This window comes from Diorhabda carinulata, chromosome 5, assembly GCF_026250575.1.
Source record: "Diorhabda carinulata isolate Delta chromosome 5, icDioCari1.1, whole genome shotgun sequence".
Classification (NCBI taxonomy): Eukaryota; Metazoa; Arthropoda; class Insecta; order Coleoptera; family Chrysomelidae; genus Diorhabda; species Diorhabda carinulata.
This window is the reverse complement of record NC_079464.1, coordinates 19,583,387-19,601,165: the sequence shown is the minus strand read 5'-3', so window position 1 is coordinate 19,601,165 and position 17,779 is coordinate 19,583,387. Positions and strand designations below refer to the sequence as shown.

Genomic DNA, 17,779 nt, shown 5'->3' with positions numbered 1-17,779 from the left:
ATCATTTCCAGTGCAGACCACTCCTTGTAACTTCCAGAGATTGATTCATGAGATGATCAGAGCACCTTAAACTACTTCCCCAATACATTTCAACAAGTAACATCTACAGCAAATTACAACTTCATTTCTTTCCTTTGAATTATATGCACACTTTCATCCCTTCGTGGCTTTACTGTTTATTTCTTAATTATATTTGTTCTAGAGGAGTTTAATATCTATATAGGAAGTCCCAGATGTTATTAGCTGAATGGCATACCAATACAAATTGATGGGCTTGAGATTAAGTTTTTTCTTTCTAATGAAAGTGACTTGGTAGGTCATCACCTCATAGTCCACTGGTAGAGTGTATATTCAAAATCCCCTTGCATTAATGACTATTGTATAGCTGAGTTCCTGACATGTGCAGATGCAACTACTCTTTTTGGGCATCCTCTATTTCTGATAGAAACGGTATCATGTCCTGTTTTCATTTCTGCTGGCTAGAATTTTTCTCTGGTATCTACAGCTCTTTTAGAAGCGTATTTTCAAAGACGCCATCCATGTTCCAAAACGTTTATTCTACATATGTCAAACGATATTTTTATATTTTTATGAAGATTAACATGTCCAATTATATAAACAGAATTCGACGATAGAAGAAATTATATCAATCTATATCAACTGAACTAAAAAACTGCCCAATTTATTTCTATCATGGTACAATGAAACTTACCTTCAAATTTTTCATATAACTGAAAATCTAGCTTTTCCGGAACAAATTTTGGCTTGGTAATTTTGGCTTCCAGATCTATCCTACTCAATGTGAAAGACGATGCTTTGTTCAATTTGACGTGGTCTTCAGATACTGGCATGTCCAAAGGAACTGAGGTATGTCTCTTATAATCTGAAATTATTAAATAATATAAATAATCCTTGTAACGTTGGTAACAAACGTTCATCAAATTCATACAATAATTTAAAATACTAGATAATTTTTTATATACAAATAAAAGTATTTTCCATGTTTTCAAATTGGTATATTTTTTTATTTTTATATTATTTGTTGTAGTCGCGCCATCCGTATCTTTCATTTGTAACATTTAATGGGAAAATTTTGGAAATGCTGCAGAATGACATTTTTAACAGAACCAGTTCAAAATGTCATTATGATGATTTGTCAAAACCACAGCATATATGGTGATACATACGACAATGCTATTGAAGTTAAATTTTATGTACAGTAGAGGGCTAAATTGGGGTTTATACGAGTGTTAAGAAGACCTATTGGAATTGGTAATTTTAGATAATAGAAAGAAAAAAACTTATGTATTGAGTATATCCACATTAAATCGCACATCGCCTGCAAACGATCATATAGCCGCTCTATGATACTTTGTTTGAAGTTCGTTGAAGGAAGCTTTATGTATGAAAAGTTTTAATATCAGCAATATAATCTAAATTATCATAAAGTACAGTAGTGTATATACAAGAGATGGCCGAAAATTTCTCGATCTGACAAAGGAACAAGACATTTTTTTCCGTAATCGTATTTAGGAGTGTCACTTTGTTTATTGGATAATCTAACAAAAATAAGCCTTTAATACTAAAAAAATTCTACGGATTCAATCCAATGTGTAGTAAGTCTTCATAATAAATCACCACAAAAGTCGTGTGACTGACACGCAGATGGAGCTGCCATTGTCAAATCCATATGACGTTTATGAAGTACCAACTTTCAAGAGACTATGAGAAAAGTGACAGCCATTTAACTAGAGTTACCTCTGTTATTTTCAAAACAATGGATTCAAAAAGGCATAGAACAAAGTCAAATGAATCGGATTTTTAAACGGGTGTAAGTCCAAGAAAGTAAACTTGAGAACTGTGGAAATCAAAATATTTCACTCAAAATATTTGTACAAAAATATCAACATGTAAAGAAATTCAATTTACAACAGGATTCAAAATTTTACACCTGTATCTAGCAGCAATTGGTCTCTCTTCTGCTTGTTCAATTAAATTATACCGGCATCGAGTTGTTACACGTTCTTTACAATTGACCTTACAATAGATCTGAAGAAATTTTGGATCTTCATTTGGCATTGGCATCAATGATCCAATTTTATTATATACCTGGCCTTGAATTTTGAATGTTGTCTCAAAATTACGACCATCAGATGACAAATCACAAACTTTGGATGCTCCAAACGACGTCATTTGGAAGCAAGAATTAAATTTTCGTGTCTTACGCAAAAATAATTTTGATTCATTTGAAATACCAGAAAGAAGCCATTCATTTTTCAAATAATCTGTCAGGAGAAACGTTACTATCGTTTTTGTTTATTGGAAATTAGCTCTCAGTACACATTCTTGAACCATCTTGGCAAGTTGTGCAATACAGGATTATATTCAATTCGATTTGTTACGTTGTTTGATTCGACACAAAAAAAGTCAGTCAAGCAAGCAGTAGCACTCCCACCTCGCCAAGCTAATTTCACTACGACTCTGTTATAGAATTTCCGTTGCAGCCCTTCAATTGATAAATTTATCATTTTCGTTATTTCTACGAAATTTAATGCTATCGAACTTATGAATGGGTGAATGATAACTTCTATTTCTTTATAACCTAACAGTTAACTTGTTAGGCTCCACATAGTTTTAACCGTAGTTTCTTTAAACTCTTTATCATCTTTTCTGTACATGTTCACAGTCTAATCCTTTAAAATAAATGTCAATTCTTTCGATTTTCATCTAATTGTTACTTTCTAACATTACATAAATGCTTTCCATACAAATTTGTTCCTGTAAACGGTATTTTTCTATAACTTTGATTCTACTATTATTATTGTTAATATTTTCGTCAGTATAACAACCAAATCAATATATTTTGAAATAATAAATATTTGAAACCACAAAATCGAAATATGTAGCAATGACAACGTTATGTTTTCAGTATAACGTTGTACTGTTTGGTTGTCTTCAATTTGATAACTCGATTGGTGTCATTGGATTCCTATTGGAGCAAAAATTTTACATTGAAACCATTCACGAGGATGCAGGTCTATCGAATGTCAAAAAAGAAATACAGAAAAACTAAAAATAGTCTAACTTTAGAAGGGATGCATCCTTCGATATTTAATCTACATGCCTTTCCTTTTTTTCAATTATAATACTTATTACTTAATATCTACCTCTCTAATATTGTTTGGGTTGTATTATAACTGGGAAGTTAATAAAAATAAAGCTAGTGAAAATTGTATCTGAACAATCGGTGTTAAATGGTTAAATTGAATAAAATGTGCTAATACAATTTTAAACATTTTGGCTTTAAGTTTAGTTGAAAACTGATTGTTTTCCCGACGACAAATGACATCACAGAGTAATCAATGTATATTGTTCTATATACTATACCTTTAAATTTCAATAAACCAAACGCTCGGTTAATAAGATTTGCCATAGTAGAATTTACAACAACGAAACTAATGTTTTGCTCATACATCACAAATACTATCACTTTCTAGCAATTACGCAAATCACCTTACACTATCCATGTTCTGGTGAAAATTCGTTGGCCTTTGCAACGAAAAAAAAATTGAAAAAAAAAATTCAATTGATGTGCTATAGCAACCGTGACGCGCGTTCGATATAACGCAATAACTATTTTTACTGCTTTAATTAACTACAGAAACCGGAATAGTAAGTAACGAATGAAACACAATACAATAATTTTAGTTAATTAACATCATAATGAATAAATTAAATACAAAATGCAGTAGGGAGAAACTTAATCAACCACGCGGAGAAAAATTTGTGACATATTGTTTGAAAATTACAATATTTTAGAAAATTTTCACTTTTATATACCTCGGAACAAATGTTTATAAATGCGTCAACCTTCTTTAAACCTATCAAAAATATAGCTTGTGAAAAAAGCCTCAAAATTCAGTTTTCTATCGTGATTAGGAACTAGAACAATCTTTCCAAGGTAGAAAGACTGGTTTGCCTTTGTGCAATCGGAGCCTTGAAAACATCCCCAACAGCTGCGTCAGAAGTGATTTTAAATCTGCTCCTCTCTACACAGTACTGGAAAACGTGGCAGAAAAAACATCACTTAGAATGTACAGAGACGGAATCATCAAAGAAAACTCGTTCTTAAATAATGACAAACTCTGGAACATGCTTCAGGACGTTGCTTCGAAGAAGTTTAGCTTTGAGAAAAACTTCACCTCAATAATAAACTGTAAAAGCAAATGGGATCAAAACACCATATAAAAAATGAACAGAAATGCCATTAAATGATATAAGGATGAATCAAAAACAGCAGATGGAACTGGAATAAGAATGTACGGGCCCAGAACCAAATACTCTTAAAGACTTGGCAGCTCACGAAGCATTTTTTAAGCAGAAACTTATGCAATTAAAAAATGTCTTCAGTTCAATCTAAAAAGGAACTTTGGAAATCAGGAAATCATCATCCTGTCCGAGCTCTAAGCTCTGATATCATAAAATCCAAACTTATTTGGGATTACCTAAAAAAATTGAACGAGCTAGGCAAGAAAAATAAAATTATCGTGCAATGGATTCCCAGACACACCAGAGGGAACGAAAATGAAATAGCTGATAAGCTCGCTAAAGCGGGGACAGTAAAGCTCTTCCCGAATCCATCGGTGGTATTAGTTACAGTGCAATGAAAAAATAAAGTAGATAGGAGCAAAACCAATTATTGGGACAATCTATAGAGGCTGATACAAGCAAAGACTCTTTTGGGAAACTATAACCAGAGTAGATCTACTGAATGTATCAACTCAAGTGAGAACAATCTACGAATACTAACAAGAGATCTATCAGAGCCTCAACAAACATCTGAAGAAGCTGAACCTAGCAGATCACGCGGCGTGAAGATTTTGTTGCACAGAGGAGGAAACTTCTATCCACATTCTCTCGAAGTGTGATACACACTAAGAGACTTTAGAGCAGTACACTTGGGTGCGTATGAAATAGAAAACGAAGATCTTTGGAAATTAATGTCATCCCACATTCTAGATTTTTTAGAAGGAGTAGGATTGATGAGCCAGATGTAAGCACTGGGTTCTCCAGTATTGCTATAAGGATAGGAGACACCATAGATCCTTTGGGTCGCAGTATATACAAGACCCCAAATCCATCCATCCATACATAATTAGTTAAAAGATAAGTAATGCGGTCTATATAGTTAATAAAGTATCTTCGCAAAAATCTTATGAACGCGTCAGTGGCAAGGTTCAAAAAGCTTTAAGCAAAGTTCCAACTTGCTGATTCGATTCAATTTATTACAGTAACGCTAAAACGACCACTGACTTCACTTTTTTTGGAAAATGTCTCCAGTTCAGCCTAGAGAAGAACTTTTGCAAACAGGAGACCATCATTCTGTCCGATAGGCACGCAGGCATTAGAGCATGTTTACGATTACTTCTCTGGGAAAGAAAATCATTAGAAGGTGGCCAACGTGTGGGAGGTCCTGCAACCGGTGGCTACTCCCTACTCTCACATTGAATTGTGGAAGAAATTGTTTTAAGTGACCAGCGCCTGAAAATTAAAGAGCACATACTGGTGTTTCTAAAACAAGTTTTCTAAGGATCCTAAATGAGCATTATGTATGAGTGCAAAGTGGGTGTTTTTAGAGTTTTGATGCGAAAAGCAAGAAAGTATATTTCTATCAATTGTAACGGTGATGAAATATGATCCGACATCCAAAAGAGATTTCATGGTGAGACATCGGAAAAGAGACTCAGTGCCAAGAAAAACAAAAAGCTCACGAAAAGTTATATCCATAATATTTTGAGACTGCGAAGGTAGCCTTTTGATTGAATTGAAGGAATCAAACACAACGCGATATGTCACTCTGACTTAGACTTAGAGGATTGATTATCGAAGGGCGGCGAAATCAACCGAGGTGCGCGGTTGATTCATAATGATGCTTCAGTTCACACTGCATTTTTTCCATCGACCACGATACACAAATGTGGTTTCACAGGAACAAAAAATTGTCGAACAGGGCCAAATCAGGGCTATATAGGTGATATGAAGCCACATTCGTATACAGTAGTCTTGGAAAGCGAGGCAGTATGGATTGTAGCATTATCACCAAGCATACCTCGGCTGATATTGCAACGATTTTTTTGATAATTTATGTCGCAACTGTCCCAGTAACTCAAGGTAATATACCAAGTTTGTGGTTGTATTTGATTCCTTCAAGTCAATCAAAAAAATACCCTCGAAGTTCCAAAATATTGTTACCATTATTTTTTGGTGTTTTTCGTGACTTTTGCTTTTTTCCTATGCCACTCCATAGAATGTCTTTTGAATGTTAAATCATAATATAAGAGACCATAGTTTCATCATCCGTCACAATCATTCTGATTATACTTTCTTGGCGACAAAGTCCTAAAAATTGCTCACAACATTCTACTCGATTCTGCCTTTGTATTAATTCCTAGCGATACAACAGAAACCAATGTTCAATTGTTTAAAATGATTTACACCATCCACCGTAAACAGCCACCATTCTGTTTTATGTTTGTATTGGTATTATTACCAATAACCTCACGAAATGGATCTTTAGACCGGCCCTGTCCAGCTACAATGGAATTTTAAAATTCGTTGAATTCGCGGGGCGCCTACATTTTGATTTTTTATAAGTCGTGGACGCGCCTTTGATAAACTTTTTATTATAGGAAGCTGTTTATTACAATATTATTTTCAAATAATTTCTAGAAAACTCGATTTCTTTCTTTTGTTTCTTTTTGTTCTAAAACTTTGTTGTGTATAAATAAGTTTATGTAGCGCAGTTTAGTTAGTGTTAAATAAATAGCCGTAGTGAAAAGAACGAATTAATTAAACTAATCGTAGAAATTGTTTAAGTGAATTTTTACGTAAATTATTATAAGTTAAGGGTGTGAATAAATTAGGAACGTAAGAGATTAATCCACCCCACGAATGGAAAGAGTGTAAATTAATACGAAAAACTTTACAGTACTAATACTTATCTAGTCAAACGCGGAATTCAATTTGAAACATTTTTCAAAACAATTTGAATGAGTGGTCGTTCGCACTACTATAATAAAATGAGTTTGGTGTAAAGCTTGTTGAGACTTTTCTCTAGGATAGCACTCTATTTACTAGGAGGCAAAGAATTACGTATATATTTATAACAAAAATGCATTACCTCTACATAATAAATGACTATAATCAGAATGAATACACTACGTTCCGAAGCATACCAAATACTGAATATTTATATTTATTGACAATATAATAAAATCAAATTATTAATGAGTAGTGTAATTGTATATTTACGCAATTTAAAGATAAATACAGATCAGTTTTCTGTTTTTTTTTCTTATCTGTGCTTCAACCTTCAAAGGATGAATTATACATAATATAAATAAAAAATTGTTTACTATATGGCATTCGATGTGACTTGATGAATTTATTTCATATTATCATGACCCACTTAATATTTTACATAGTTGTATTACAGAAAAAAATACGGTGTTCCGTTGAGATTCATAAATCCCAGATTTATACCATACATTTACATGACTAGGGTTAAAAAGTAGTGAAACATCTAGAAGTACTAACGTCACAACACAACAATCATTTTTTCATCTGCTAACAGAACCAGAAGTTAATAAAAGAAGCACAGATTTTGTTACTTAATTCACCATATGCTATTATGCGATTCATGTTCACAAAAAAATGGAGATTGGACCGATTTTGGATACTCACACCTCATCATACATTTACAAAAACGTCTTGATTCTATCCATGTGATTCGGGCACTCCTCTATGGAGTGCGATGAGGATTTTACTCTATGGACATAGTGGGATAGTCATGGTAGCGTCATTCGTTCAAAGTCATGATAAGCGTCAGTCGTTCAAAGTCATAATAAAAAAAGTTTGAGATGCCGAAGTTTTCGTATACCTAGTATTCTATGAAAGAAGAAATAAATTTGTGTAAATAACCAGCTTCAATTTCCAAACAGATAAAGGTACAATTGAACAACCTCATCTTCATGAAGAATAATTTTAATATAAAACTCAGCGGTTAAAGTAGAGCTACTAGTTTCGAATACAAATCAGAAGACAAACTGTTGCAACCAATAATCACAATGAGTTGCATGATCATTCCATATTGTTCTATTCTTCAACTTGTCCATTTTCTCTTCTCTTTTTTCGTGAAGCACCAAGAGTGCTACTAATTTCTTTGTATTTCATCAAACGAGAGATAGACAGATAATATAGAGGTTGTGGATATGGACTAAAAGATCGTGCAAGATATCAAAGTAAAATGAAGAGAGAATACAGACTCAGCAGCTACTCTGATACGGACATTTGATGAGGATGAAGCATTGATGTATCAACCGCAGAATAGAAGGAGACGATGAAGACCCTCAAGGACCTGGAGGGAAGACATAGCTATCCAGGAGAACCAGTGGACGAGATGCGGGAAAGGAAGTTGTATACTTCTCATTGAAGTTTGGCATCTAAGTGTTTAAAAAAATTCATCACCTGCTGATACAAGCATCCAGGAAAACGAGGGGATAGATAGAAAAAAACGTTTGTCTGTAAATAATTGATAATCGCAATAGACTGCACAGCAAGTTGCAACTAAATTAAATTAAACTGTTGAGAATACACAATTCAGGGCACGAGTACGATTTCCGTGCGGCCTGGATTTGATTATACCATTTTGTAAATCGACCCAAAATAAGTCGAAAATGAAGAATAAAATTTTTTTGAAATCTCGCTTCCTTTTCGAGATATCGATACTTGAAGTTGGATTGTTGTTTATTGAATTACAACATTCATATTGAATTTGAAGTGATAAAATATTCATTTGAAACGAAGTATTGAACGCCATCTGTTCAATAAAGTGAATTTTGAACTAACGTTTTATTATAACTTTCGATATATTATAAGTATCGATATCTCGAAAACGAAGCGAGATATCAAAACATTTAATTCCTCATTTTCGATTTATTTTGGCCTTATTAAGCCAAATCGGTTAAATCGCGGCGCCACGGAAATCGTACTCTCGTTACTATATGGAAAAACCTAAAATTGTATTTTAGGTGAAATTTGTCGGGATGAGATTTTTGAAAATGAAAATGAGACAAAATTTCTAGCTTTTATTGGCCAATAGATCTTAAGATACGGCTGTGTAATTTTAATTACACAAGGCTTTTGGTCTTTCCATTTTTCTGTTTTGTTTATGGTTATAAAAGAACGTAAACTTGTATTAGATCAGGTACATTCATGAAAATTTTTGGATTATTAAGTGGGTTTTATTACTCTCTCGAACATATAAATAGACGATAGGTTAATTATAAATGACTTACCATTATTTGAACGGCCGTCAGACATTTTTTTATCTACTTGTTTAACGTCATTCTGTTCATCAGTCGATCTTGATTTATTTTTCGAATTATCTTCCTTTTCCAAAGAATAATCCGCGAATCCGCTATCTTCGTGAATTTGACTGACAATTTCGACATTGTCAGATACGAAACACTCATTGAGTTCACTATCTAAACTAATTTGACTAGTCTTCGAAACACCTAATTTATTTAATTTTTTCGTTTTTTCTTCTTCATGTCTAGCCCTGTACTCGTTTAACTTGAAACTATTCAAAGTTAAATTGTGCAAAAAAGTTTCGTTCCCGTTGGATAAATCTATGTTTAATTTCGTAGGTTTATCGATAGTAACACCTACAGGCGTTTGGGGATCTGTGAAATACGATTCCGAACTAGACTGAGGTGTGGTAGATTTAATTTGATCGAAAACATCGTTAACTTTTTTGTTAGAATATGAATTTTGACCAGTGTCGTCGATTAGTCTATTATTGGCAGATTCGAGGTCGTTTATCAATATTTCTTTCTGAGGTACCGATATTATATTGTCTGGGATAGTATCTTCTTGTACTATCGAAATAAAATCATCTTCTACTTTACCTCTTTTCTTTGCTCCCAATTTCACTTTCGATTTTATTTTACCTTTCGAGGATTTTGTGTCACCAGTTTGTAAATTTCCCATTTTATTTAACAATAATTATCACTTGTAACGATACTCGTAAATAAACAACATTTCTAACATTTTTATAACACTTTCCCACAGTTTTTTGCGCTTCACAGCATTTGGATTTTGTTTAACATTTTCATCGTGACTAGAGAAACTTGATGCGGTTTTAACCTAGTTACTACGCAAGTCTGAATGGAGTAATCGATAGTTCCATCATTTCTTATATTCTTCAAGGCCTGGAAAAAGATATTTTTTCATTTTCATTGTCATTTCATTATATGTTAATCGTATAAACTCTATTAAATAATTAGTGATAAATTACAATAGAAATCATATCAAAAAAAATTAGTGTACCGAAAAAGTGTATAAATAAATAAAATATCAACAAACACTATTTTCTAAATTGAAGTTTCCTTTGACATTTTCCTTTGTCATTGTCATATTTTATTCCTATATTCAAATAAAGTCATCTATCAATCAAAATTTAGATGAATTTAACACCATATAAAAATGCAAAAGTTGATTAATTCATTTAGTTCTTTATGTAGTCCGCTAGTGTAGACTAGACTTTGAAGACTTCCGATTAATACACGAGTTTGAGCGTCTCACATGGCAAACTAGGACTAAACTACAATCATAAACATCTAATAGCTAAGTCCATGTTAAATAATAATGTTGTGAATAATGAGTATAGAGGACTCATAAATTATTAGATTAAAAATATTTTAGAAATGAAGATACAGTAAACACAATTAAAACAAAAGGAATACTAATCATACGAATACATTGAACGAATGAAAAAACGGCAGCGTACAAGGAAAATTATAGAATGGAGACCGAACAAGAAAATATTGCCTGGTAAACCAAATAATAGATGGGAAGCTCAGATTGTACAAAATACGCAAAATCTACGAGAACAATAGTCGATGTTTCAAAAACATGTGATAAGCTGTAGTAATGAAATGAGGGCTGACCACCCAGAAAAACATAGTGATAAAAGAGCTCAATCTGAGCTCAATACCAGCAGTGAGTGTGTTGGCGTTAGAAGAACTCAATCTGAGTTAACTGAGCTCAAGACCAGCAGTGAGTGTGTTAGCGTTAAAAGAGCTCAATCTAATCTAACTGAGCTCAATACCAGCATTGAGTGTGTTAGCGTTAATAAAGCTCAATCTGAACTTGCTTAGCTCAAGACCAGTAGTGAGTGGGTTAGCTTAAAAGAACTCAATCTGAGCTAATTTAGCTCAAGACCAGCAGTGAGTGTGTTAGTATCAACAGTGTTCTTGATGGTAAGCATATTATTTTTATTTTCTATTTCAAACATTTCATATTTTTGTTTCATTTTTTCATTTCCTCGGTGAAAGGTGGAAAATGGGCAGATTGAGGCCTTGGAATCAACCGAGATAAAGGGATAATTCGTTGCGTGGAGTATTCAGATTGAAACCACGGAATCGGATCACTTCTCCACTCAACGAATAACCACCCTATCCTCACCCTTCTCTTGATAATAGCTCTAAAGTGGAAGCCGAAACATCGAGAATTTTTAAAATTCCAATGCGGTTCAACCTGTAAACCTAGTTCTTTTGCTCATAATCCTATCCGTGGAAACCTTCCCAAAGGAAAAAATAACTAATTTCCTGTCTAATGCCTCGACGAATATTGAATTACATCTACTCGGAAGAACGTGACGTCAATAGACATTTTTGTCGATATTAGCATACCCAATGTCTATCAGTTGCAAGAAGGGGTTTGTAACCATTGATCAGTTTCGACGTTATCACGTCTCATCAGAGTGGTTTAACCATTGATGCCCGAACTAAAAACAACGTCAAAAAGCGTCGCTATTTTGTCCATGTAGTTAAACATTCCACAGCGAACGCTAACTGGCGCCATCCTCACTTTAGTTCGGGTTTCAAGCCCGAATGAGGGTTGTTAAACCAATCTGATAAGACGTTATAACGTCGAAACTAGTAAATGACTACAAACTCCTCCTTGCAACTGTGAGACATTAGGTCGATTGACGCCACGTTCTTCATAGGAGATGTAATTCAATATTCGTCGAGGTATTAGCCAAGAAAGTAGTTGTTTTCTCCTTTGACTGACAGCAGAATATATTTTCGAAATATTACATTTCGAAATTATTTCAGAAGCGAATAGTAGATACATTTAACACAACTCAGAGCTTATTTATATATCAAAAAGCACTTTTGCAGATAATACAATGATCATAGCAGAATGTGAACAACTGGATCGAAATATTGCTAGAAAACGGAATGAAAATGAGCAAAAAGGAAACCATAGTTATGGTAAAAGGTAAAAAAAATGTTGAAATCAAAGCTGGGATCGAACTTATAGAACAAGATAGGGACTTTCAATACCTTGTAAGAAACAAGAAAATAAAATTGAAGATAGATAAAGGGCCCATAAACATAAAACAAATCTCCGTAAAAACTATGCCAATTAAATTAGAATAGTGAAAGAGGTAACTCGAAAACAGAGATTTAGAAACCAAATAATTAGAATGGTGGTACGCCTGAAAGGGATGGACAGCAGAGTGTCAGTTAAAAAGATTTTGGAAAGTACAACAAGCTAGGAAAAATCTTGAAACACGAAAGAAGGTAATGGGTCGAAGCGAAAAGATTGGCCAAGCTAGATACGGCTGGAAATTATATATATAAGGAATTAGTTTGACAATAGAATTTACACCCCCAAACCCTAAAGTAGGTAGAAACCTTAGAGGATCTAGGAATGAAAGGTCCAACAAATATTTTTATATATATTATCCGAAAAATCGGAAACAACAGATCAAAATAAAAGATAAAATGAGCATAACAAAAAAAGTAACATGTGAAGTGACTCAAGGAACGGTCTTGGGCCCATTGTTATTCACTATTTATGAGAATATATGAATAATATATTTTTATTGGAGAAAATGAGACAATCATCAGCTTTGCTGATGATACTGTGGTGGTATAAGGACTGGTACAATTTGAAATCAAATATTAAATTGGTTGGACCATAGATTATTATCGGTAAATTAAAAAAAAAAAACAGTTCATCCATCATTCGGTAGCCTCGAGACAGCTCTTTCAAAATTTTATATAACAATATAAAATTCTTTCACAATAAGACCTTCATTTGAATATTTTTGAAATATACATTAATACGTTTACAAATGGATACTTAATATCATCATAATTCAATGATATCATTGCTTAAAATAAATATAAATTATTCAACGTTAGTCAAATGCATATTTATGGAGGTTTAATTCATTATCGCATTATTATCTAATGGAAAAATGATGTCAATACTATACTGGAGCAATAAAAGCTGATAGGAACTCAATACAAAGTTCATATCAAATGATTTTTACTATTTCTAATTTTAGATGAAAATGGATATTCACTAATAAATAATTAGAACCAAGAAGTATAAGGGAAAGAGTATGAAGAGATATAAAAGAAACATACTGAAATTGTGAAAAAGGTATACGATTTTTTAAGAAAAAAAACTTCAAAGTACTTCATCCATATTTATGATAAACTGCGAATTTTACTGAAACAAGTAGTGTCTGATCTTGATATCAAAGTAACATTTTAGTCACGAGAGTTGCTGTGTAAGTTCTAAGATATGGCAACACTGATATTAATACGTCAAATCTGACATTGACATAATGAAATTTTTGATGGTGAACGTACTTAGAACGTGTTGTCACTATTTGAGTTGTTTACAGATACTTGAAACATTTGCTTGCGATGTTTTTTTATGACTTCCGACGTATTTCGATGGTTTTCAGAATCAATCTTGCATGAGTATTAGGCTGTCAAAAATATTTGTTTCGCTTTGTATACCGCATAATTTAACAATCATTCAAAAAGAAGCTCCTGTCGACTATTGCAAAGAAGTGCTGAGATAATTCAATCACGGTGCTTCAAAAGATCGTGACAGGCGACAAATAATGGATCTATACATATGTTTTTTTTTGGAATGTCACCACCTTTTCATTTGAGCAATGTAGTACTGTCAAATCGAAATGGTATACAAGCATTTGTTTGCCATAAGTTTTTGAAAAAATCAGGAAAACCAATCGCGGAAGTTAAGACAAGCCCATTCAAGCTCTCATACATCATATCAAATAAAAACGCTTTTGAACTGTCAAATGGAGAGAATAGCAAGCTTCGTATTAAATTTTTCACTTCATTTTGATTTGTTGTTTGCTTGTAAGTGAATTTAGATATGAGTTCTGAGATAATAATCTACATTATACATAGATTTTACAGATAGATGTCCCATGTATCCAGTATCCACCCAATTAAATCCATTAAATCTTGTTTGTGATTGAGTTTGCAATCAAGTTTTTTATGAAGATTTTGAATATACAAATGTAAAATGTAAAATCACATCAATAGGTGACAATAAGGAATCCGCATTGCTCATAAATTTGAATGAAAATTGTATTTTCTAGACAGTTTTTAGCTATTTAGACCCATTTTTTCTCTTTGATATGTTGTTTGTTTGTTTTGAGTGAATCCGCAAACTGGCAGCATAATTTTCATATAAATTTTGATGTACTCAAACGCGTCAATACTTAAGTTATATGGAGTGTTTGACAACATCTTTTTTAAATTACCAGCAGACATGTCTAAACATTAATTATCATATATTATATCATATCTCACTTTATTTTATTCAGCATGATTGTTTTCTTTTAAATTGTTAAACAATTCTAGAAAAAAACACTCCTTGTTCAAATCACCAGCTAATATAATATAATCTTTTCAAAAAAGTAAATTATTACTTCTGAAATTTAACTTTCACAATATTTGAAATTTCTTTTTAATTAAGAATTTGACTATTCAAACGTGAAATGTCAAGGGTTGCTTTTTAGTACTCCGTACTTTAAGTACTTTAAGGGGGAAGACACATATTTTCCATCATAACTGTCACGGCCTTGATACCTATAATATTAAATTAAAGAAATACATACATGTTTCCCGATGAGCTTTCAACGATTGACTTAACCTAACCTAACCTAACTTAACCTAACCTAACGTAACCCAACCTAACCTCACCTAACCTAACCTAACCTAACTTAACCTAACCTAACCTAACCTAACCTAACCTAACCTAACCTAACCTAACTTAACTTAACTTAACCTAACCTAAGTTAACCTAACCTAAGTTAACCTAACCTAACTTATCCTAACCCAACCTATCCTAACCTCCCCCATCCTTAAAGTACTTTCGGAGCACTAAAAAACAAACCCCATATGCGCGAAAAAATTTTTTGAGTAAGTTTGAGGTAGAGCCCCAATTCTAAATAATTACCAATATTTAATTGGAAAATTATGATTTATACGTGGAACAGTATAACACACCTAGTACGATCCATGAGTTCTTTGCCTAATATAGAAATATTGTAAATAAAAAAAACTGTGATTATTTTTCAATATATTCTCCATAAATTTCCACACACTTTCTAAAAAGTCCAACTGAAGCTTGTATGTCACTATAAAAATATGATGCGTCTTTAGTGTAAAAATATTCGTACGCCGTCTGCTTAATTTCATCGTCACTGTTAAATATCTTACAAGATATAGTCGAACGGGGCTAGGTCTGGGGTATATGGTGGGTGTTCAATCTCTGTTATGCAATATTCATGTACAGTAGCTTTCGAAAGCGAGGCAGTATGGACTGGAGAATTGACATGAAGCAAGCGCACATCGCGGCTGATCTTGCCTCGCCTTTTTTCGATTATTTTTTGACGCAACTAATCAAATCAAGTCAATAAAAAAGATATCAGATATGGTAGCAGTCTCAAAATATTGTCGAGAGTTTTTTGGTGCTTTCCGTGAACTTTTTGGCACGGAATTTCCTCTACCATGATCTTCCATGGAATATCTCTTGTATCTCAGATCATTTCAAAAGACCATAGTGTTATAATTGATAAAATTACACTTTTTTGGTCCTCGTGGATATTCTGTTCGACGCAGTTCTCCCATGTAAGTCCTTGGAACCGTCACAGGATCTCCAGTACGTGGGTCATCTTTTAATGACTCTCATCCTCTTAGAGTTGTGCCCTTCGGACGATAGTTTTTTTGCCCTTTTAACTATTGACTTTGTTATGGAATGGTCATTTGAATACTCTGTGTAAATTATAGCTTCCATAAATTAACGTGTGTACTACGCCTCTAGATTATCTGATACCTACTGAAGGCAGCATTAGTCAACCCCAAAACATTGTTTCCTACATCAGTGAGATCATGTAAAAAAAATATGTCTAGCAGGTACTAGCTTTCACTCTATAAGTAGAATTACAAGATTGAATTAGTTTATAAGTTTCAAGAGCTTTCGAAAAGATATTGAATATTCTTAATTAACAGCTTTAAAAGAATATTGAACCAAATAATTACCTCTAAAGGATTTTTTTTCAATGTTTCCAACTTGAATCACTGTCACACAGCCACGGATAATAATAATTAAACTTGGGTGATGATCTTACAAACGAAAACACTATGTACATTGTCACTATCAATGTTTGTTCCATCACTATCAATGTTTGATATTTTTAGTTAGTGTAGTAATATGAGATATTTTTATGATGAAATTACAGTGTACCAAACAAAATCGAGAAAAAGGAAATTTGGTATCAATTTTGATATATGGGAGGAACTACGAGGGTTGTTTGAAAAGTTTTTAACTTAATAAAGAAACAAGACATGTTATTTCAATAATTATATTTATTTCTCAGCACAACGTATGTCACAAGTTACATAATTAACGGCTCTATAACTAATAATCTTGATGAATATAATTAATTGATGGGCTCATCCTCCTTATTTGGGCATAATTTTTAGCCAACATGTTTCATTATGTCTTGGAAGACGTTAATATCTGTTTGCGTATTTTTTTTAAAATTCTACGCTGTAATTTTTCCTAATTTTCTTCTTTTGGTACAAATAGTATCTTATTTTGAGGTAGCCAATGTTGAGTTGCCCTCGTATATCGTCTCCTACGTGTTGACATACCAAATCAACTAATTTAGATGATGTTCGTACTTATTGCTTTTTATCAGTATCAAAAACTTCCATATCCATCTCTTATCTTGATGTTTAAAATCTCATTATAAAAGAAGATTCGTGGTTGTGTGAAAAAGTAATTTTAGTATCTATAAATGATTAGGATGTTGCCTTAATCAGCAGATTTCAGAGGAACTTTCTAGTTAATTCCAAACAAGCTTCCAATCCATACAGTTTACCGTCAGGATTCAGACGGAGTGGTGAATTATCCAACAGAATTCTCAAGCAGTAGGTGTAATTGTATTTGATGCAACTAATTTTGACCTATCCTTACAGGATTCTAAGTCCGAATCAAACATTACATTGTCTCTAACAACTTAATAACATAATAAAGAACTACTCATCGTTCTCTATCAGTATCAAAAACTTTCAAATTATTCTACTATCCTGATGTTTACAACCTCAATATGAAAGAAGATTCATGATTGTGTGAAAGACTAATTTTAGTATCTATAAATGATTAGGATGTTGCCTTAATCAGCAGATTTCAGGGGAACTTTCTGGTTAATCCCAAACAAGCTTCCAATCCATAGAGTTTACCATCAGGATTCAGACGGAGTGGTGAATTATCCAACAGAATTCTTAAGCAAAAGGTATAATTGTATCTGATGCAGCCAATTTTGACTTACCAGAGTAATTTTAGTATCTATAAATGATTAGGATGT

General features: G+C 32.9%; 1 protein-coding gene across 3 annotated transcripts in view; it reads right to left on the bottom strand.

Moving 5' to 3' along the window:
* The window catches only part of LOC130893839 (formin-2-like), a 49,959-nt gene extending 33,367 nt beyond the window's left edge, over positions 1 to 16,592 (bottom strand). For 2 of the 3 annotated variants that reach the window (XM_057800255.1, XM_057800256.1), the window contains exons 1-3: positions 16,449 to 16,592; positions 9,357 to 10,271; positions 713 to 883 (exon numbers count right to left, since the gene is read on the bottom strand). In XM_057800255.1, coding sequence (XP_057656238.1) covers positions 713 to 883; positions 9,357 to 10,050 — 865 coding nt within the window. In that variant the 5' untranslated portion in view covers positions 10,051 to 10,271; positions 16,449 to 16,592. Of the gene's footprint in view, positions 1 to 712; positions 884 to 3,387; positions 3,654 to 9,356; positions 10,272 to 16,448 lie in introns of those variants that run through there. The other variant, XM_057800257.1, reaches the window with a different exon arrangement.
* Positions 16,593 to 17,779: the final 1,187 nt, after the last annotated feature.